This window comes from Salvelinus alpinus, chromosome 4 (genome assembly GCF_045679555.1).
Source record: "Salvelinus alpinus chromosome 4, SLU_Salpinus.1, whole genome shotgun sequence".
Taxonomy (NCBI): Eukaryota; Metazoa; Chordata; class Actinopteri; order Salmoniformes; family Salmonidae; genus Salvelinus; species Salvelinus alpinus.
The window spans coordinates 28,937,330-28,959,438 of NC_092089.1; the positions used below are offsets into that span (position 1 = coordinate 28,937,330).

A 22,109-nucleotide genomic window follows, 5' to 3' on the forward strand; every position below is an offset into this window, starting at 1 on the left:
AGAGTGGCCAGACAGAAGCCACTGCTCAGTTAAAGGCACATGACAGCCCGCTTGGAGTTTGCCAAATGGCACCTAAAGACTTTCAGACCATGAGAAACAAGATACTCTGGTCTGATGAAACCAAGATTGAACTCTTTGGCCTGAATACCAAGTGTCACGTCTGGAGGAAACTTTGCACCATCCCTACGGTGAAGCATGGTGGTGGCAGCATCATGCTGTGGTGATGTTTTTCAGCGGCAGGGACTGGGAAACTAGTCAGGATCGAGGGAAAGATGAACGGGGCAAAGTACAGAGAAATCCTTGATGACAACCTGCTGCAGAGTGCTCAGGACCTCAGACTGGAGCGAAGGTTGATCTTCCAACAGGACAACGACCCTAAGCACACAGCCCAGACAACGCAGGACTGGCTTCAGGACAAGTCTCTGAATGTCCTTGAGTGGCCCAGCCAGAGCCTGGACTTGAACCCGATCAAACATCTCTGGAGAGACCTGAAGATAGTTGTGCAGCGACGCTCCCCATCCAACCTGACAGAGCTTGAGGATCTGCAGAGAAGAATGGGAGAAACTCCCCAAATTCGAGGCTGTAATCGCTGCCAAAGGTGCTTCAACAAAGTACTGAGTAAAGGATCTGAATATTTATGTAAATGTGATACATACATTTGCTAAAATTAAAATAAAAACGTTTTTGCTTTGTCATGATGGGGTATTATGTGTAGATTGGGGGAGCCCATAGGGCGGCGCACGATTGGCCCTGCGTCGTCCAGGTTTGGCCGGGGTAGGCCGTCATTGTAAATAAGAATTTGTTCTTAACTGATTTATCTAGTTAAATAAAGGTTCAATTAAAAAAAAAATATATATAAAAAAAACTATTTCATCAATTTTAAAATAAGGCTGTAATGTAACAAAATGTGGAAAAAGTCAATGGGTCTGAATACTTTCCGAATGCACTATCTACCGTAGCTTTGATTGGACTGATCATGTCAACATGATACTTTCAAAATCTTAGCTAGCAAACAGTCATCATGAGTCAAGTCGACAATGTACTGGCAAATAATTTTCAATAATTGTCATACGAAGAAAAATCATACAAAATGTATTGTTGCTCATCGGCCATTGGACAACCATTACACAACAAGTTGGAAATCGCAAATTCAACAATGAGTGGTTTGGAAGGAATCAGTGGCTAACTGCAAGTGTTGCAAAGCAATCACTAGCCTTCTATTCAGTGGAAAGGGTGTGTGGTCCAAGTCTGGGTTTAAGGGTCTCTTTTCCAAGCTTAAAAGGATAAACTCACTCAAGTCAGATTTCCCAGTTCCGAAATCTGCCATGTTGTTTTGAACACAGCAGATTTCAGAACTGGGAAATCTCAGACTTGAGTGAGTTCAAGACAAGTGGGAACTCTGGAAGAAAAAAAAACGAGCTCCGACTGGGAAAATATGTTTTGAATGGTCATCCAACTCTGAATTCTAATTCGGGAACTCAAGCCTCTTTCTAGAGCTCCGACCTGAAGATCATGATTTGACCTTGTCCCCCCTCCCCCCTTTCCCCCTGAATCCCCTTTCCGATTGTTTGGGCATCCGGAAAAAAGCTTGTCCGGAGAAGACATCAGTCCTGTGTCATGCCAACAGTAAAGCATCCTGAGACCATTCATGTGTGGGGTTGCTTCTCAGCCAAGGGAGTGGGCTCACTCACAATTTTGCCTAAGAACACAGCCATGAATAAAGAATGGTACCAACACATCCTCCGAGAGCAACTTCTCCCAACCATCCAGGATGAGTTTGGTGACGAACAATGCCTTTTCCAGCATGATGGAGCACCTTGCCATAAGGCAAAACTAAGTGGCTCGGGGAACAAAACATCGATATTTTGGGTCCATGGCCAGGAAACTCCCCAGACCTTAATCCCATTGAGAACTTGTGGTCAATCCTCAAGAGGCGGGTGCACAAACCCACAAATTCTGACTACCTCCAAGCACTGATTATGCAAGAATGGGCTGCCATCAGTCAGGATGTGGCCCAGAAGTTCATTGACAGCATGCCAGGGCGAATTGCAGAGGTCCTGAAAAAGAAGGGTCAACACCGCAAATATTGACTCTTTGCATCAACTTCATGTAATTGTCAATAAAAAGCCTTTGACACTTACGAAATGCTTGTAATTATACTTCAGTATTCCATAGTAACATCTGACAAAAATATCTAAAGAAATTGAAGCAGCAAACTTTGTGAAAATGTATATGTGTCATTCAAAACTTTTGGCCACGACTGTATATTTCAAAAGTGCTGAACAAAGTTATATTGACTACGTCCATTTTAGCTAGCTCATTAATGTCTTAATCAAAATTACAGATTGATTCTTATCCGCTCATCGTTCCTTTATGGCACATAAAGGAATTTGTACATCTTAATTGTCAGTAGAAACCACATTTGTTTAAACAAGTCAGCCATGTCAGCTATGTTTTATTAAAGGCAGTAAACGAGGCTGAATGAACTGTTTCGCTGCCAGACAAGGCTCCACTGATAGCCAGGTGTAGCGCTGGTAAGGATTCACTCCATGGTGCTGAAAAGAAAGCTCTGCTGTTGGGACAGCTATATGTAGGCCTTAACAGTTTGTGGGCACCGTTATAGTGCAATTAATGTATTGTGTAGTGTTGTTTAGTGGCTTTACTGGCATGAATCAAACATTTTCTGAGTCCCACCAAGATTTACATGCTAAAATCACCACTGTTGCAATATGTGTTGTGTACCTGTAGGTTCTCATGTGGCAATATGTGTTGTGTACCTGTAGGTTCTCATGTGGCAATACAGTAAGCTCCGAAAGTATTGGGACAGGGAATTTTTTGTTGTCGTTTTGGCTCTGTACTCCGGCACTTTGGATTTGAAATGATACAGTGACTGAGGTTAAAGTACAGACTCAACTTTAATTTGAGGGTATATTCATCCATATCAATTAGAAATTACAGAACTTTTTGTACATGGTCCTCACATTTTAGGGGACCAAAAGTACTGGGACAAATTAATTTATATTATGTGTATTAAATTAGTCCAAAGTTTAGTATTTGGTCCCATATTCCTAGCACACAATGATTGCCGTAAGCGTGTTACTCTACAAACTTGTTGGTTGCATTTGCAGTTTGTTCTGGTTGTGTTTCATATTATGTTGCGCCCAATGGAAATGAATGGTAAATAATGTAGTGTCATTTTGTAGTCACTTTTATTGTAAATAAACACTTCAAAACACATCTACATTAATGTGGATGCTACCATGATTATGTAAACCTGAATGATTCGTGAATAATGATGAGTCAGAAAGTTAGACGCACAAATATCATACCCCCAAGACATGCTAATCTCTCACCATTACAAAAACAGGAGAGGTTAGCATTTTATATCATACCCCCACGACATGGTAACCTCTCACCATTACAATAACAGGAGAGGTTAGCATTTTTTTTGGGGGGGGGGGGGGGGGTATTTGAGCGTCTAACTTTCTCACTCATTATTCACAATTCATTCAGGACTATCCGTAATCTTGGCAGCTTCCACATTAATGTAGAAGTGTTTATAAACATATATTCTTATTTACAATAAACCTGACTTAAAATGATACAATTCATGAATTTACCATTCATTTATACTTGGCAAAAAATTATCTGAAACACAACTAAAACAAACAGCAAATGCAGCCAACAAGTTTGTAGAGTCACACGCTTTATGTAATACTAAACGTTTGACTACTAAACAACTTCTTTGCTCGCTTTGAGGACAATATAGTGCCACTGACACGGCCCGCTACCAAAACCTGCGGGCTCTCCTTCACTGCAGCCAACGTGAGTAAAACATTTAAACGTGTTAACCCTCGCAAGGATGCAGGCCCATGTAACAGTATAACTTTAGACCGTCCCCTCGCCCCGACACGGGCGCGAACCAGGGACCCTCTGCACACATCAACAACCGCCACCCACGAAGCGTCGTTACCCATCGCTCCACAAAAGCCGCGGCCCTTGCAGAGCAAGGGGAACCACTACTTCTAGGTTTCAGAGCAAGTGACGTAACCGACTGAAAGGCTGCTAGCGCGCACCACCGCTAACTAGCTAGCCATTTCACATCCGTTACACTCACCCCCCTTTCGACCTCCTCATTTTCCGCAGCAACCAGTGATCCGGGTCAACAGCATCAACGTAACAGTATAACTTTAGACCGTCCCCTCGCCCCGACACGGGCGCGAACCAGGGACCCTCTGCACACATCAACAACAGTCACCCACGAAGCGTCGTTACCCATCGCTCCACAAAAGCCGCGGCCCTTGCAGAGCAAGGGGCAACACTACATCTAGGCTTCAGAGCAAGTGACGTAACCAAATGAAAGGCTGCTAGCGCGCACCACCGCTAACTAGCTAGCCATTTCACATCCGTTACACCCAGACGGCATCCCCAGCCGCGTCCTCAGAGCATGCGCAGACCAGCTGGCTGGTGTGTTTTACGGACATATTCAATCAATCCTTATCCCAGTCTGCTGTTCCCACATGCTTCAAGAGGGCCACCATTGTTCCTCTACCCAAGAAAGCTAAGGTAACTGAGCTAAACGACTACCGCCCCGTAGCACTCACTTCCGTCATCATGAAGTGCTTTGAGAGACTAGTCAAGGACCATATCACCTCCACCCTACCTGACAACCTAGACCCACTCCAATTTGCTTACCACCCTAATAGGTCCACAGACGACACAATCGCAATCACACTGCCCTAACCCATCTGGACAAGAGGAATACCTATGTAAGAATGCTGTTCATCGACTACAGCTCAGCATTTAACATTATAGTACCCTCCAAACTCGTCATTAAGCTCGAGACCCTGGGTCTCGACCCCGCCCTGTGCAACTGGAACCTGGACTTCCTGACAGGCTGCCCCCAGGTGGTGAGGGTAGGTAACAACATCTCCACTCCGCTGATCCTCAACAATGGGATACAAGGGTGCGTTCTCATCGCTCTACTGTACTCCCTGTTCACCCACGACTGTGTGGCCATGCACACCTCCAACTCAATCATCAAGTTTGCAGATGACACTACAGTGGTAGGCTTGATTACCAACAACGACGAGACGGCCTACAGGGAGGTGGTGAGGGCCCTTGGAGTGTGGTGTCAGGAAAATAACCTCACACTCAATGTCAACAAAACAAAGGAGATGATCGTGGACTTCAGGAAACAGCAGAGGGAGCAGCCCCCTATCCACATCGACGGGACAGTAGTGGAGAAGGTGGGAAGTTTTAAGTTCCTCTGCGTACACATCACGGACAAACTGAATTGGTCCACCCACACAGACAGCGTTGTGAAGAAGGCGCAGCAGAGCCTCTTCAACCTCAGGAGGCTGAAGAAATTTGTCTTGTCACCAAAAACACTCACAAACTTTTACAGATGCACAATCGAGAGCATCCTGTCGGGCTGTATCACCGCCTGGTACGGCAACTGCTCCGCCCATAACCGCAAGGCTCTCCAGAGGGTAGTGAGGTCTGCACAACGCATCACCGGGGGCAAACTACCTGCCCTCCAGGACACCTATACCACCCGATGTCACAGGAAGGCCAAAAAGATCATCAAGGACAACAACCACCAGAGCCACTGCCTGTTCACCCCGCTATCATCCAGAAGGCGAGGTCAGTACAGGTGCATCAAAGCGGGAACCGAGAGACTGAAAAACAGCTTCTATCTCAAGGCCATCAGACTGTTAAACAGCCATCACTAACATTGAGGGGCTGATGCCAACATACTGACTCAACTCTAGCCACTTTAATAATGGAAAAATGTATGTAATAAATGTATCACTAGCCACTTTAAATAATGTTTACATACCCTACATCACTCATCTCATATGTATATACTGTACTCTATACCATCTACTGCATCTTGCCTATGCCGTTCGGCCATCACTCATTCAAATATTTGTATGTACATATTCTTATTCATTCCTTTACACTTGTGTGTATAAGGTAGTTGTTGCGAAATTGTTAGGTTAGATTACTTGTTAGATATTACTGCATGGTTGGAACTAGAGGCACACGCATTTTCTACACTCGCATTAACATCTGCTAACCATGTGTATGTGACAAATACATTTTGATTTGAGAAGTGAATTTGTTCCCTATACTAGGGGTACTATGTACAACAGGTGCTGTTATTTCTACACAGTTTACCCAATATGTATGAAAATACCCTCAAATCAAAGCTTGACAGTCTGCACTTTAACCTAATTTCAAATCCAGTGTTGGAGTACAGAGCCAAAACATTCCCAATACTTTTGGTGCTCACTGTATGACTGGGAGTACCTGTAGGTTTCTCTGCAGCAGTATGACTGGGAGTACCTGTAGGTTTCTCTGCAGCAGTATGACTGGGAGTACCTGTAGGTTTCTCTGCAGCAGTATGACTGGGAGTACCTGTAGGTTTCTCTGCAGCAGTATGACTGGGTGTACCTGTAGATTTCTCTGCAGCAATATGACTGGGAGTACCTGTAGGTTTCTCTGCAGCAGTATTACTGAGTGTACCTGTAGGTTTCTCTGCAGCAGTATGACTGGGAGTACCTGTAGGTTTCTCTGCAGCAGTATGACTGGGAGAACCTGTAGGTTTCTCTGCAGCAGTATGACTGGGTGTACCTGTAGGTTTCTCTGCAGCAGTATGACTGGGAGTACCTGTAGGTTTCTCTGCAGCAGTATGACTGGGTGTACCTGTAGGTTTCTCTGCAGCAGTATGACTGGGAGTACCTGTAGGTTTCTCTGCAGCAGTATGACTGGGAGAACCTGTAGGTTTCTTTGCAGCAGTATGACTGGGTGTACCTGTAGGTTTCTCTGCAGCAGTATGACTGGGAGTACCTGTAGGTTTCTCTGCAGCAGTATGACTGGGAGTACCTGTAGGTTTCTCTGCAGCAGTATGACTGGGAGTACCTGTAGGTTTCTCTGCAGCAGTATGACTGGGTGTACCTGTAGATTTCTCTGCAGCAATATGACTGGGAGTACCTGTAGGTTTCTCTGCAGCAGTATTACTGAGTGTACCTGTAGGTTTCTCTGCAGCAGTATGACTGGGAGTACCTGTAGGTTTCTCTGCAGCAGTATGACTGGGAGAACCTGTAGGTTTCTCTGCAGCAGTATGACTGGGTGTACCTGTAGGTTTCTCTGCAGCAGTATGACTGGGAGTACCTGTAGGTTTCTCTGCAGCAGTATGACTGGGTGTACCTGTAGGTTTCTCTGCAGCAGTATGACTGGGAGTACCTGTAGGTTTCTCTGCAGCAGTATGACTGGGAGAACCTGTAGGTTTCTTTGCAGCAGTATGACTGGGTGTACCTGTAGGTTTCTCTGCAGCAGTATGACTGGGAGTACCTGTAGGTTTCTCTGCAGCAGTATGACTGGGAGTACCTGTAGGTTTCTCTGCAGCAGTATGACTGGGTGTACCTGTAGGTTTCTCTGCAGCAGTATGACTGGGAGTACCTGTAGGTGTCTCTGCAGCAGTATTACTGAGTGTACCTGTAGGTTTCTCTGCAGCAGTATGACTGGGAGTACCTGTAGGTTTCTCTGCAGCAGTATGACTGGGAGAACCTGTAGGTTTCTCTGCAGCAGTATGACTGGGTGTACCTGTAGGTTTCTCTGCAGCAGTATGACTGGGTGTACCTGTAGGTTTCTCTGCAGCAGTATGACTGGGAGTACCTGTAGGTTTCTCTGCAGCAGTATGACTGGGAGTACCTGTAGGTTTCTCTGCAGCAGTATGACTGGGAGTACCTGTAGGTTTCTCTGCAGCAGTATGACTGGGAGTACCTGTAGGTTTCTCTGCAGCAGTATGACTGGGAGTACCTGTAGGTTTCTCTGCAGCAGTATGACTGGGTGTACCTGTAGGTTTCTCTGCAGCAATATGACTGGGAGTACCTGTAGGTTTCTCTGCAGCAGTATTACTGAGTGTACCTGTAGGTTTCTCTGCAGCAGTATGACTGGGAGTACCTGTAGGTTTCTCTGCAGCAGTATGACTGGGTGTACCTGTAGGTTTCTCTGCAGCAGTATGACTGGGAGTACCTGTAGGTTTCTCTGCAGCAGTATGACTGGGAGAACCTGTAGGTTTCTTTGCAGCAGTATGACTGGGTGTACCTGTAGGTTTCTCTGCAGCAGTATGACTGGGAGTACCTGTAGGTTTCTCTGCAGCAGTATGACTGGGAGTACCTGTAGGTTTCTCTGCAGCAGTATGACTGGGTGTACCTGTAGGTTTCTCTGCAGCAGTATGACTGGGAGTACCTGTAGGTGTCTCTGCAGCAGTATTACTGAGTGTACCTGTAGGTTTCTCTGCAGCAGTATGACTGGGAGTACCTGTAGGTTTCTCTGCAGCAGTATGACTGGGAGTACCTGTAGGTTTCTCTGCAGCAGTATGACTGGGTGTACCTGTAGGTTTCTCTGCAGCAGTATGACTGGGTGTACCTGTAGGTTTCTCTGCAGCAGTATGACTGGGAGTACCTGTAGGTTTCTCTGCAGCAGTATGACTGGGAGTACCTGTAGGTTTCTCTGCAGCAGTATGACTGGGAGTACCTGTAGGTTTCTCTGCAGCAGTATGACTGGGAGTACCTGTAGGTTTCTCTGCAGCAGTATGACTGGGAGTACCTGTAGGTTTCTCTGCAGCAGTATGACTGGGAGTACCTGTAGGTTTCTCTGCAGCAGTATGACTGGGTGTACCTGTAGGTTTCTCTGCAGCAATATGACTGGGAGTACCTGTAGGTTTCTCTGCAGCAGTATTACTGAGTGTACCTGTAGGTTTCTCTGCAGCAGTATGACTGGGAGTACCTGTAGGTTTCTCTGCAGCAGTATGACTGGGAGAACCTGTAGGTTTCTCTGCAGCAGTATGACTGGGTGTACTTGTAGGTTTCTCTGCAGCAGTATGACTGGGTGTACCTGTAGGTTTCTCTGCAGCAGTATGACTGGGAGTACCTGTAGGTTTCTCTGCAGCAGTATGACTGGGTGTACCTGTAGGTTTCTCTGCAGCAGTATGACTGGGAGTACCTGTAGGTTTCTCTGCAGCAGTATGACTGGGAGAACCTGTAGGTTTCTCTGCAGCAGTATGACTGGGTGTACCTGTAGGTTTCTCTGCAGCAGTATGACTGGGAGTACCTGTAGGTTTCTCTGCAGCAGTATGACTGGGAGTACCTGTAGGTTTCTCTGCAGCAGTATGACTGGGTGTACCTGTAGGTTTCTCTGCAGCAGTATGACTGGGAGTACCTGTAGGTGTCTCTGCAGCAGTATTACTGAGTGTACCTGTAGGTTTCTCTGCAGCAGTATGACTGGGAGTACCTGTAGGTTTCTCTGCAGCAGTATGACTGGGAGTACCTGTAGGTTTCTCTGCAGCAGTATGACTGGGAGTACCTGTAGGTCTCTCTGCAGCAGTATGACTGGGAGTACCTGTAGGTTTCTCTGCAGCAGTATGACTGGGTGTACCTGTAGGTTTCTCTGCAGCAGTATGACTGGGAGTACCTGTAGGTTTCTCTGCAGCAGTATGACTGGGTGTACCTGTAGGTTTCCCTGCAGCAGTATGACTGGGAGTACCTGTAGGTCTCTCTGCAGCAGTATGACTGGGAGTACCTGTAGGTCTCTCTGCAGCAGTATGACTGGGAGTACCTGTAGGTTTCTCTGCAGCAGTATGACTGGGTGTACCTGTAGGTTTCTCTGCAGCAGTATGACTGGGTGTACCTGTAGGTTTCTCTGCAGCAGTATGACTAGGGGTACCTGTAGGTTTCTCTGCAGCAGTATGACTGGGTGTACCTGTAGGTTTCTCTGCAGCAGTATGACTGGGTGTACCTGTAGGTTTCTCTGCAGCAGTATGACTGGGTGTACCTGTAGGTTTCTCTGCAGCAGTATGACGGTGTACCTGTAGGTTTCTCTGCAGCAGTATGACTGGGTGTACCTGTAGGTTTCTCTGCAGCAGTATGACTGGGAGTACCTGTAGGTTTCTCTGCAGCAGTATGACTGGGAGTACCTGTAGGTTTCTCTGCAGCAGTATGACTGGGAGTACCTGTAGGTTTCTCTGCAGCAGTATGACTGGGAGTACCTGTAGGTTTCTCTGCAGCAGTATGACTGGGTGTACCTGTAGGTTTCTCTGCAGCAGTATGACTGGGTGTACCTGTAGGTTTCTCTGCAGCAGTATGACTGGGTGTACCTGTAGGTTTCTCTGCAGCAGTATGACTGGGTGTACCTGTAAGTTTCTCTGCAGCAGTATGACTGGGTGTACCTGTAGGTTTCTCTGCAGCAGTATGACTGGGTGTACCTGTAGGTTTCTCTGCAGCAGTATGACTGGGTGTACCTGTAGGTTTCTCTGCAGCAGTATGACTGGGTGTACCTGTAGGTTTCTCTGCAGCAGTATGACTGGGTGTACCTGTAGGTTTCTCTGCAGCAGTATGACTGGGTGTATCTTCATGGTGCTCTGTTCCCTCCTCTACAGGCCTCAGTGTCTCAGCAACAGTCTCCTGAGACACACACAATTATTTAATTGGCCCATATGGTGACACATTAATCCCATTTGAAAAACAAATGTTCAAAACTCAAACTTTTGTAAACTCTGCAGTGCACACACACACTGAAGTGTAAAGAGAGCGTACCTCAGCTGTGAGGACAGTCCAGCTATTGCTGTTGGCAGCACCACTGCTGTCAGACATTGTCCCCTCGTGGCTCTGTCCAGCACCTGCAAGTCAAACACAGTACTTCAGCACAGGCTATAGATAGGCCTACAGTAGGCCAGTATTATTGAAATCCTGGCCTCAAGGTTCACAGTTTACTGGTTTTCATTCAACTGATTTAAACCTGGGAAACCAAGTGTGTGCCTGTCATGGGCGATTACATGACATTGATTGATAGAGTAAGGGCCAGAGGGAGAGGAGAAAGGCAGCAGTACTGAATAGTATTGCTGTAGGCTTTATGTACAGATACTAAAAAGACTGTAAAAACACCAGGAAATCAGCTCCAAGAGATTTTAATTCATAAGTCTGTTCTCAAGTATTCCCATGCATAACAGAGAGACACGTGGTTGTTTACAAATGTAAGCAAGGTTTGAAATTATTATTTTAGTCAAACATAGTGGCAAGAAAAAGTATGTATGTGAACCCTTTGGAATTACCTGGATTTCTGCATAAATTGGTCATAACATTTGATCTGATCTTCATCTAAGTCACAACAATAGACAAACAGTGTGCTTAAACTAATAACACACAAATTATTTTATTTTTCTTGTTTATATTGAATACATAATTTAAACATTCACAGTGTAGGTTGGAAAAGTATGTGAACCCCTAGGCTAATGACTTCTCCAAAAACTAATTTGAATCACTGAGACGAGATTGGAGATGTTGGTTAGAGCTTCCTTGCCCTATAAAAAACACTCACAAAATTTGAGTTTGCTATTCACAAGAAGCATTGCCCGAAGTGAACCATGCCTCGAACAAAAGAGATCTCAGAAGACCTAAGATTAAGAATTGTTGACTTGCATAAATCTGGAAAGGGTTACAAAAGTATCTCTAAAAGACATGATGTTCATCAGTCCACGGTGAGACAAATTGTCTATAAATGTAGAAAGTTCAGCACTGTTGCTACTCTCTCTAGGAGTGGCCGTCCTGCAAAGACGACTGCAAGAGCACAACGCAGAATGCTCAATGAGGTTAAGAAGAATCCTAGAGTGTCAGCTAAAGACTTACAGAAATCTCTGGAACATGCTAACATCTGTTTACAAATCTACGATACATAAAACAAGAATGGTGTTCATGGGAGAACACCACGAAAAGACGCCACGCTGTCCCCCAAAAAATTGCTGCACGTCGGAAGTTAGCAAAAGAGCACCTGGATGTTCCACAGCGCTACTGGCAAAATATTCTGTGGCAGATGAAACTACAGTTGAGATGTTTGGAAGGAACACACAACACTGTGTGTGGAGAAATTAAGGCACAGCACACCAACATCAAAACCTCATCTGTAAAGTATGGTGGAGGGAGCATCATGGTTTGGGGCTGCTTGCTATCGTTGACAGAAATTAATTCCAAAGCTTATCAAGACATTTTGCAGGAGAATGTTAGGCTATCTGTCCGCCAATTGAAGCTCAACAGAAGTTGGGTGATGCAACAGGACAACGACCCAAAACACAGAAATAAATCAACAACAGAATGGCTTCAACAGAAGAAAATACACCTTCTGGAGTGGCCTAGTCAGAGTCCTGACCTCAACCAGATTGAGATGCTGTGGCATGACCTCAAGAGAGCAGTTCACACCAGACGTCCCAAGAATATTGCTGAACTGAAATAGTTTTGTAAAGAGGAATGGTCCAAAATTCCTCCTGACCGTTGTGCAGTTTTGATCTGCAACTACAGAAAATGTTTGGTTGAGGTTATTGCTGTCAAAGGAGGGTCAACCAGTTATTAAATCCAAGAGTTCACATACTTTTCCCACCCTGCACTGTGAATGTTTACACGGTGTGTTCAACAAAAGCCATGAAAATGTATTGTTTGTGTGTTATTAGTTTAAGAGGACTTTGTTTTTCTATTGTTGTGACCTAGATGAAGTTCAGATCAAATTTTATGACCAATTTATGCAGAAATCTAGGTATTTCCAAAGGGATCAGATACAGTGGCAAGAAAAAGTATCTGTTTGGGCTTCTTGCGGTCAATTTACAGTCGAAAACTATTTGTCATTTTGTTCCGGTCCCCCGACCATCCGCTCAGAGTCAGTATGATACAGTACAGTTCACTGTTCTACTTCTCATTCTGCTACTGAAGGCCTTACAGAGTCAGTATGATACAGTACAGTTCACTGTTCTACTTCTCATTCTGCTACTGAAGGCCTTACAGAGTCAGTATGATACAGTACAGTTCACTGTTCTACTTCTCATTCTGCTACTGAAGGCCTTACAGAGTCAGTATGATACAGTACAGTTCACTGTTCCACTTCTCATTCTGTTACTGAAGGCCTTACAGAGTCAGTATGCTACAGTACAGTTCACTGTTCCACTTCTCATTCTGCTACTGAAGGCCTTACAGAGTCAGTATGCTACAGTACAGTTCACTGTTCCACTCCTCATTCTGCTACTGAAGACCCTACAGCATCAGTATGTTACAGTACTGTTCCACTCCTCATTCTGCTACTGAAGGCCCTACAGCATCAGTATGTTACAGTACTGTTCCACTCCTCATTCTGCTACTGTAGACCCTACAGCATCAGTATGTTACAGTACTGTTCCACTCGTCATTCTGCTACTGAAGGCCCTACAGCATCAGTATGCTACAGTACTGTTCCACTCCTCATTCTGCTACTGAAGGCCCTACAGGATCAGTATGCTACAGTACTGTTCCACTCCTCATTCTGCTACTGAAGACCCTACAGTATCAGTATGTTACAGTACTGTTCCACTCCTCATTCTGCTACTGAAGGCCCTACAGCATCAGTATGTTACAGTACTGTTCCACTCCTCATTCTGCTACTGAAGACCCTACAGCATCAGTATGTTACAGTACTGTTCCACTCCTCATTCTGCTACTGAAGACCCTACAGCATCAGTATGTTACAGTACTGTTCCACTCCTCATTCTGCTACTGAAGACCCTACAGCATCAGTATGCTACAGTACTGTTCCACTCCTCATTCTGCTACTGAAGACCCTACAGCATCAGTATGCTACAGTACTGTTCCACTCCTCATTCTGCTACTGAAGACCCTACAGCATCAGTATGTTACAGTACTGTTCCACTCCTCATTCTGCTACTGAAGGCCCTACAGCATCAGTATGCTACAGTACTGTTCCACTCCTCATTCTGCTACTGAAGACCCTACAGCATCAGTATGCTACAGTATTGTTCCACTCCGCATTCTGCTGCTTAAACTCCTCATTTACATCGTCTGTTTTTACATGCACAGGAAGTGTGTGTGTGTGTGTGTACATGAAGTGCACACTCATTTGAGTGCATTCAGTCCTTCATTAGTAGTATAGTGCGTGTTGCTAGCATTGTGGCTACCCTGGCTTCTGACTGGCTGACGCATGCTTTGGCAAAGACAGGGGTTACTATGGCTCGGGCCATTGTAGAATTAGAATTAGTAGAACAGACATTCCCAAAGGAGCAGTGGATTGGCCTACACCCAGAGCCATATTAGGTGCAGGAAGGCCCAGTATTTTTTTTTTTTTTTTTTTAAATGTTCAATTAATTGATGCCAACCACATAATCTCTTTTAATGTGCCTTAAAGTTCTACGACACATGCACAAAATGGCAAATTCTATTGTCATTCGGTGGATGGTGTATTTTAGAGAGCTAGTCCATTCTAGTCATTGTGATTCTATGTCTGGCCAGGAAGTGCAGGAGGCACCTCCACTCAGGCTGAAATTACTGGAGCAGAAACCAACTGACTGAAAATACTTGACAGGATTATAAAACGGTGCAATAAACTGCATACATGCATTAGTATGTTTCTTGAAAGCCTAGAAAAAAGTATCCTGTCTACTTTCAAAAGTATGTTCTTCTATTAAATTGGACTTTAGGCTACTTCCAATACGGGTTATTATTGTCATTGTGTCTGACACCATCTTCAATCATGCCACTTCTGTCAGATCACAGCATGACACACTTCAGTCCCCCATGTCTCTTCTCTGTCCCACAGTCATTTAGGTCTTCTAATCAGGCTCTTCCCTTGAGAGGCCTGTTGAACGTCGCCTAGGGCCAACGGAGCATTGTGGAGCATATCGCGGAATGACTTAAATATAGATATTAGCCTAGCTAAATATAGAGCCAATGAGATAGACTCCAAGACGGAGAGAGCGAACAGTGCCCTGGTGAATCAATCAAACATGCACACGCATTCTGAAGGAGCGCCACTGTCTCAACTGTGGAGCATTTAAAGAGGCAGTGGCGACCCGTCATTCAGGGCTAAATAGGATGTTAGCTTTCAAGCTTAACATCCTTATCATTTATCGCCCTCCAGGTTCCCTCGGAGAGTTCATCAATGAGCTTGATGCCTTGATAAGCTCCTTTCCTGAGGACGGCTCACCTCTCACAGTTCTGGGCGACTTTAACCTCCCCACGTCTACCTTTGACTCATTCCTCTCTGCCTCCTTCTTTCCACTCCTCTCCTCTTTTGACCTCACCCTCTCACCTTCCCCCCCTACTCACAAGGCAGGCAATACGCTCGACCTCATCTTTACTAGATGCTGTTCTTCCACTAACCTCATTGCAACTCCCCTCCAAGTCTCCGACCACTACCTTGTATCCTTTTCCCTCTCGCTCTCATCCAACACTTCCCACACTGCCCCTACTCGGATGGTATCGCGCCGTCCCAACCTTCGCTCTCTCTCCCCCGCTACTCTCTCCTCTTCCATCCTATCATCTCTTCCCTCTGCTCAAACCTTCTCCAACCTATCTCCTGATTCTGCCTCCTCAACCCTCCTCTCCTCCCTTTCTGCATCCTTTGACTCTCTATGTCCCCTATCCTCCAGGCCGGCTCGGTCCTCCCCTCCCGCTCCGTGGCTCGACGACTCATTGCGAGCTCACAGAACAGGGCTCCGGGCAGCCGAGCGGAAATGGAGGAAAACTCGCCTCCCTGCGGACCTGGCATCCTTTCACTCCCTCCTCTCTACATTTTCCTCTTCTGTCTCTGCTGCTAAAGCCACTTTCTACCACTCTAAATTCCAAGCATCTGCCTCTAACCCTAGGAAGCTCTTTGCCACCTTCTCCTCCCTCCTGAATCCTCCTCCCCCTCCCCCCCCCTCCTCCCTCTCTGCAGATGACTTCGTCAACCATTTTGAAAAGAAGGTCGACGACATCCGATCCTCGTTTGCTAAGTCAAACGACACCGCTGGTTCTGCTCACACTGCCCTACCCTGTGCTCTGACCTCTTTCTCCCCTCTCTCTCCAGATGAAATCTCGCGTCTTGTGACGGCCGGCCGCCCAACAACCTGCCCGCTTGACCCTATCCCCTCCTCTCTTCTCCAGACCATTTCCGGAGACCTTCTCCCTTACCTCACCTCGCTCATCAACTCATCCCTGACCGCTGGCTACGTCCCTTCCGTCTTCAAGAGAGCGAGAGTTGCACCCCTTCTGAAAAAACCTACACTCGATCCCTCCGATGTCAACAACTACAGACCAGTATCCCTTCTTTCTTTTCTCTCCAAAACTCTTGAACGTGCCGTCCTTGGCCAGCTCTCCCGCTATCTCTCTCAGAATGACCTTCTTGATCCAAATCAGTCAGGTTTCAAGACTAGTCATTCAACTGAGACTGCTCTTCTCTGTATCACGGAGGCGCTCCGCACTGCTAAAGCTAACTCTCTCTCCTCTGCTCTCATCCTTCTAGACCTATCGGCTGCCTTCGATACTGTGAACCATCAGATCCTCCTCTCCACCCTCTCCGAGTTGGGCATCTCCGGCGTGGCCCACGCTTGGATTGCGTCCTACCTGACAGGTCGCTCCTACCAGGTGGCGTGGCGAGAATCTGTCTCCTCACCACGTGCTCTCACCACTGGTGTCCCCCAGGGCTCTGTTCTAGGCCCTCTCCTATTCTCGCTATACACCAAGTCACTTGGCTCTGTCATAACCTCACATGGTCTCTCCTATCATTGCTATGCAGACGACACACAACTAATCTTCTCCTTTCCCCCTTCTGATGACCAGGTGGCGAATCGCATCTCTGCATGTCTGGCAGACATATCAGTGTGGATGACGGATCACCACCTCAAGCTGAACCTCGGCAAGACGGAGCTGCTCTTCCTCCCGGGGAAGGACTGCCCGTTCCATGATCTCGCCATCACGGTTGACAACTCCATTGTGTCCTCCTCCCAGAGCGCTAAGAACCTTGGCGTGATCCTGGACAACACCCTGTCGTTCTCAACTAACATCAAGGCGGTGGCCCGTTCCTGTAGGTTCATGCTCTACAACATCCGCAGAGTACGACCCTGCCTCACACAGGAAGCGGCGCAGGTCCTAATCCAGGCACTTGTCATCTCCCGTCTGGATTACTGCAACTCGCTGTTGGCTGGGCTCCCTGCCTGTGCCATTAAACCCCTACAACTCATCCAGAACGCCCCAGCCCGTCTGGTGTTCAACCTTCCCAAGTTCTCTCACGTCACCCCGCTCCTCCGCTCTCTCCACTGGCTTCCAGTTGAAGCTCGCATCCGCTACAAGACCATGGTGCTTGCCTACGGAGCTGTGAGGGGAACGGCACCTCAGTACCTCCAGGCTCTGATCAGGCCCTACACCCAAACAAGGGCACTGCGTTCATCCACCTCTGGCCTGCTCGCCTCCCTACCACTGAGGAAGTACAGTTCCCGCTCAGCCCAGTCAAAACTGTTCGCTGCTCTGGCCCCCCAATGGTGGAACAAACTCCCTCACGACGCCAGGACAGCGGAGTCAATCACCACCTTCCGGAGACACCTGAAACCCCACCTCTTTAAGGAATACCTAGGATAGGATAAAGTAATCCTTCTCACCCCCCCCCCCCCCCTTAAAAGATTTAGATGCACTATTGTAAAGTGGCTGTTCCACTGGATGTCATAAGGTGAATGCACCAATTTGTAAGTCGCTCTGGATAAGAGCGTCTGCTAAATGACTTAAATGTAAATGTAAATGTAAAATTATACAAATAACACATATATACATGTATATGTTTTTTTTGCATGTTATTTTGGCATTAATGTCAGTTTGCAAACAATCATTGAGTTAATAAAGCCGCATACAGTCTCTTTTTTGCTTTCTTAAGGCAGCTCCAAAATGCAGGTGTCTCATGGGGACACTAAGTCACCGCAAAATCTACGGGTAGAGCTTGAAAATTCAAGCACCTTGGGTGCTCATCCAAGAAGGCTCAAGGTCTTTGGCCACAGATAAAATGTTGTCAAATCACATGTCTACGGAAGCTTTGATTGGACTGATCATGTCAACATCATACTTTCAATGTCCTAGCTAACAGTCAAAATCATGAACCAAGTCAAAAATCTACTGGCAAATGCTTTCAATACTTGTCATATGAAGAGAAATGATACATAAAATGTATCGTTGCTCATCGGCAATTGGACATAAACATTACACAAGAAGTTGGACATTTCAAATTCAACAATGAGTGGTTTGGAAGGAATCAGTGGCTAACTGCAAACATTGCAAAGCAATCACTAGCCTGCTATTCAGTGGAGAGGGTGTGTAGTCCAAGTCTGGGTTTAAGGGTCTCTTTTCCAAGCTTAAAAGGATAAACATTCAAACACATGGGCCATAAAAGGGTGAATACATTAGCCATGCTGTCAACCCAGACTTCTACAGCATTCAAAACAACTGGAAACCTCAGACTTCAGTGAGTTCCAGACAACTGGGAACACGTAAAAATAAAAAGAGCTCCGACTGGGAAAATACGTTTTGAACGGTCATCCAACTCTAAATAACAAGTCGGGACTTGGGCCTTTTCTAGAGCTCATCTTGCGTTTTCCCAGTTGTCTTGAAAGCACCATAAATCCAGAGAATGCCAGACATTGATGACAAAGTTTGACAACAGAAATTGCCCACGAAGGACCGCTGCGCCACCTTCCTGTTCAAGTGAGCATAACAAGGTGAGTCCGAAAATGTATTGTATGCTGCTGCATAAATGTGATGTTCCAGGGAGATATGTATACTTTAGCTATGAATGTATGTTGTGTAGTAAGCTGCCTCACCCTAATAATTTGGTCCCTTTCCCCCCTCATAATTAAATATATATATATTTTACCTTTATTTAACTAGGCAAGTCAGTTTAGAACAAATTCTTATTTTCAATGACGGCCTAGGAACATTGGGTTAACTGCCTTGTTCAGGAGCAGAACGACAGATTTATTTTACCTTGTCAGCTCGGGGATTTGAACTTCCAACCTTTCGGTTACTGGTCCAACGCTCTAACCACTAGGCTACCTGCCGCCCTGTTCTGACTTGGTGGTGCACATGTAGCCTTTAGCCATGTTTTAGAGAAACGTAATCATCAAATATTGTAAGGGCTTTCATTGTCTGCGTATATGCCCCCTTTAATTTTCTTATGGTTTTCTCCCTGTACACCAAGTCAGAACCAGAGGAACAGCCCATGTTCTGAATTCTGTCACTGTACATTTCAAAAGTGCTGAACAAAGTTATATTGACTATGTCAATCCTAGCTCACTCATTGTCTTAATCGAAATTATGGAATGCTTCTTATCCGCTCGTTGTCCCATTATGACATAGTTAGTACATCTCAATTGTCAGTAGAAACCACATTTGTTTTAAAACTTCTTAGGAATAGCCCCCTTTTTTTTCAATTTTCACCTAAATGACATACCAAAATCTAACTGCCTCTAGCCCCTGAAGCAAGGATATGCATATTATTGGTACCATTTGAAAGGAAACACTTTGAAGTGTGTGGAAATGTGAATTGGAAGTAGGAGAATAAACACAATAGATCTGGTAGAAGAAAATACAAAGAAAAAAAACAACCAGTCTTCTACCACCATCTTTGAAATGGAAGAGAAAGGTCACAGTTGTAACTATCATTGGTTGTAATTCCGATAGTGTCCACAAGATGGCAGCAGTGTGTGTGCAAAGTTTCAGATGGATAACTTGAAGCATGTGTGAAGTCCCCAGGTACATTTGGGCAAATCATGAAGGAGACATTCACATTCATGTGACATTTTTCTGCAAGAATATCGTCGAATCTGTATACTTGGACTTGATTTAGCTTTCCAAGTTTTAGTAGCCATATTATACGTTCAACATTTGCAAAACAACCAGTTTTCTTAACTGTGAATATCCTTATAATTTTTGTCCAAAATGAAAAGGGATGCTGTCATACAAGGTTAGTAGCTACATTTTACGACATATACATGGTTTCCGGATACTCCCGTAAAGCCCAGCTCACTGGCTATCTAGCTAGCTAGCTTTGTTTGACCCCGATTGGTGCTTATTTGACAAAGATACAGTAGCTCAAGTGATGACCGCCCACATCATCGGCGTGCCATTAAGGCATCGCACTCTGACCAAATATGGTGTCCTATAGGATATACTACACCCCTAACGATATAGTGAAGTCTTGTTACCTTCTAGGATCTCTGAGGAATACATATGAACATGATTTGACTTGTTAAAACAACGTTTAGGGTGATATGTTCACAGATTCCTTACTTTGCAAATATAACGAGTGGAAATACAAAATTGATCGTGCATGCCATATGGACCTTTTTAGGATATGAAAAATGATTTTATCTAACAAAACCACACTTCATGTTATCTCTGGGACCATTTGGATGATAAATCAGAGCAAGATTTCAGAACTTAAGTACACATTTCACCTTCAGAGGTGAATTTTTCAAACCTATCGCGGTGAAAAATGTGTTTTGTAGTTAGGAGCTCTCCTCAAACAATAGCATGCCATTTTTGGCAGTAATAGCCACTGTAAATTGGACCGTGCAGTTAAATTAACAAGAATTTAAGCTTTCAGACGATATTAGACAATTATTCTGTATACTTCTGGCCCATCTTTGGACACTGTTAACTAACCTCTCCTTCCGTGGCATCCAACTGCAAGTAAAACTAAGTGCATGCTCTTCAACCGATCGCTGCACACACCTGCGCGCCCATCCAGCATCACTACTCTGGACGGCTCTGACTTAGAATATGTGGACAACTACAAATACCTAGGTGTCTGGTTAGACTGTAAACTCTCCTTCCAGACTCACATTAAGCATATCCAATCCAAAATTAAATCTAGAATCGGCTTCCTATTTCACATAAAAAGCATCCTTCACTCATGCTGCCAAACATAACCTCGTAAAACTGACTATCCTACCAATCCTTGACTTCAGCGATGTAATTTACAAAATAGCGTCCAACACTCTACTCAGCAAATTGGATGCAGTCTATCACAGTGCCATCCGTTTTGTCACCAAAGTCCCATATACTACCCACCACTGCGACCTGTACGCTCTCGTTGGCTGGCCCTCGCTTCATATACGTCGCCAAGCCCACTGGGTCAAGGTCATCTATAAGTCTGCTAGGTGAAGCCCCGTCTTATCTCAGCTCACTGGTCCACCATAGCAGCACCCACCCGTAGCACGTGCTCCAGCAGTTATATTTCACAGATCACCCCCAAAGCCAATTCCTCCTTTCGCCACCTTTCCTTCCAGTTCTCTGCTGCCAATGACTGGAATGAACTGCAATTTATAATTTTTTTATCACTGAAGCCTCATATCTCCCTCACTAACTTTAAGCACCAGATGTCAGAGCAGCTCACAGATCACTGCACCAGTACATAGCCCATCTGTAAATAGGCCATCCAACTACCTCAGTCCCATACTGTTATTTTATTTATTTTTCTCCTTTGCACCCCAGTATCTCTACTTGCACACTCATCTTCTGCATATCTATCACTCCAGTGTTTATTTGCTAAATTGTAATTATTTCGCCACTATGGCCAATTTATTCCCTTACCTTACCTTATTTATTCCCTAAATAGAGGTGAAATAAAAATAAATTATGTACCGGCATTTGTTGTTTCTCTAAAATCTGCGTTCTTGACATAACGCGCTGCATGATTTACAACTTTTCCGTTGACGGGGCGCTGATTCTTAAGTCAGCCAAATCAGCTATGTTTTATAAAAGACAGTAAATGAGGCTGAATGAACAGTCGCTGCCAGACAAGACTCCGCTGATAGCCAGGTGTAGCAGTGGTAAGGATTCATTCCATGGTGCTAATAAGAAAGCACCGTTTGTCACCACTATAGTGCAATTAATGTATTGTTGATATATATATATATATATATTTGCCCCACCAAGATTTACATGTTAAAAAAGCCACTGTAAATAGTACATGTTCTCTAGACCTATAGTAAGTAGCCTAGAATTCTAAATAAAATAAATCTAGCTTGTTTAAAGAAAAAAAACATTTGTAAAAATATGGTGTCAATGAAAGATACCCTCATTCTTCCGTACTCGCTCTCTGAAGTGGATCATGTCTAGAAGGGATACAGCTTTTGTCAAATTGAAGTCAAAAGTTGAATTTTTAGCTAACTCCTAAACCTTTTCCTAATCTTAACCTAATTCACCTAACCTGCTATTTTTATTCGCCCAACCTGCTGCATAAATTATCTTAAACCTGCTACGAAAAGT

At 45.1% G+C, this 22,109-nt stretch overlaps 1 protein-coding gene across 5 annotated transcripts in view; it reads right to left on the bottom strand.

Annotated features, from left to right (window-relative positions):
* Positions 1–22,109, bottom strand: part of LOC139573242 (pre-B-cell leukemia transcription factor-interacting protein 1-like) — a 30,838-nt gene that overhangs the window by 7,685 nt on the left and 1,044 nt on the right. For 4 of the 5 annotated variants that reach the window (XM_071396480.1, XM_071396482.1, XM_071396481.1 and 1 more), the window contains exons 2-3: positions 10,605–10,687; positions 10,382–10,472 (exon numbers count right to left, since the gene is read on the bottom strand). In XM_071396480.1, the coding sequence (XP_071252581.1) occupies positions 10,382–10,472; positions 10,605–10,661 (148 nt within the window). In that variant the 5' untranslated portion in view covers positions 10,662–10,687. Of the gene's footprint in view, positions 1–10,381; positions 10,473–10,604; positions 10,690–22,109 lie in introns of those variants that run through there. The other variant, XM_071396483.1, reaches the window with a different exon arrangement.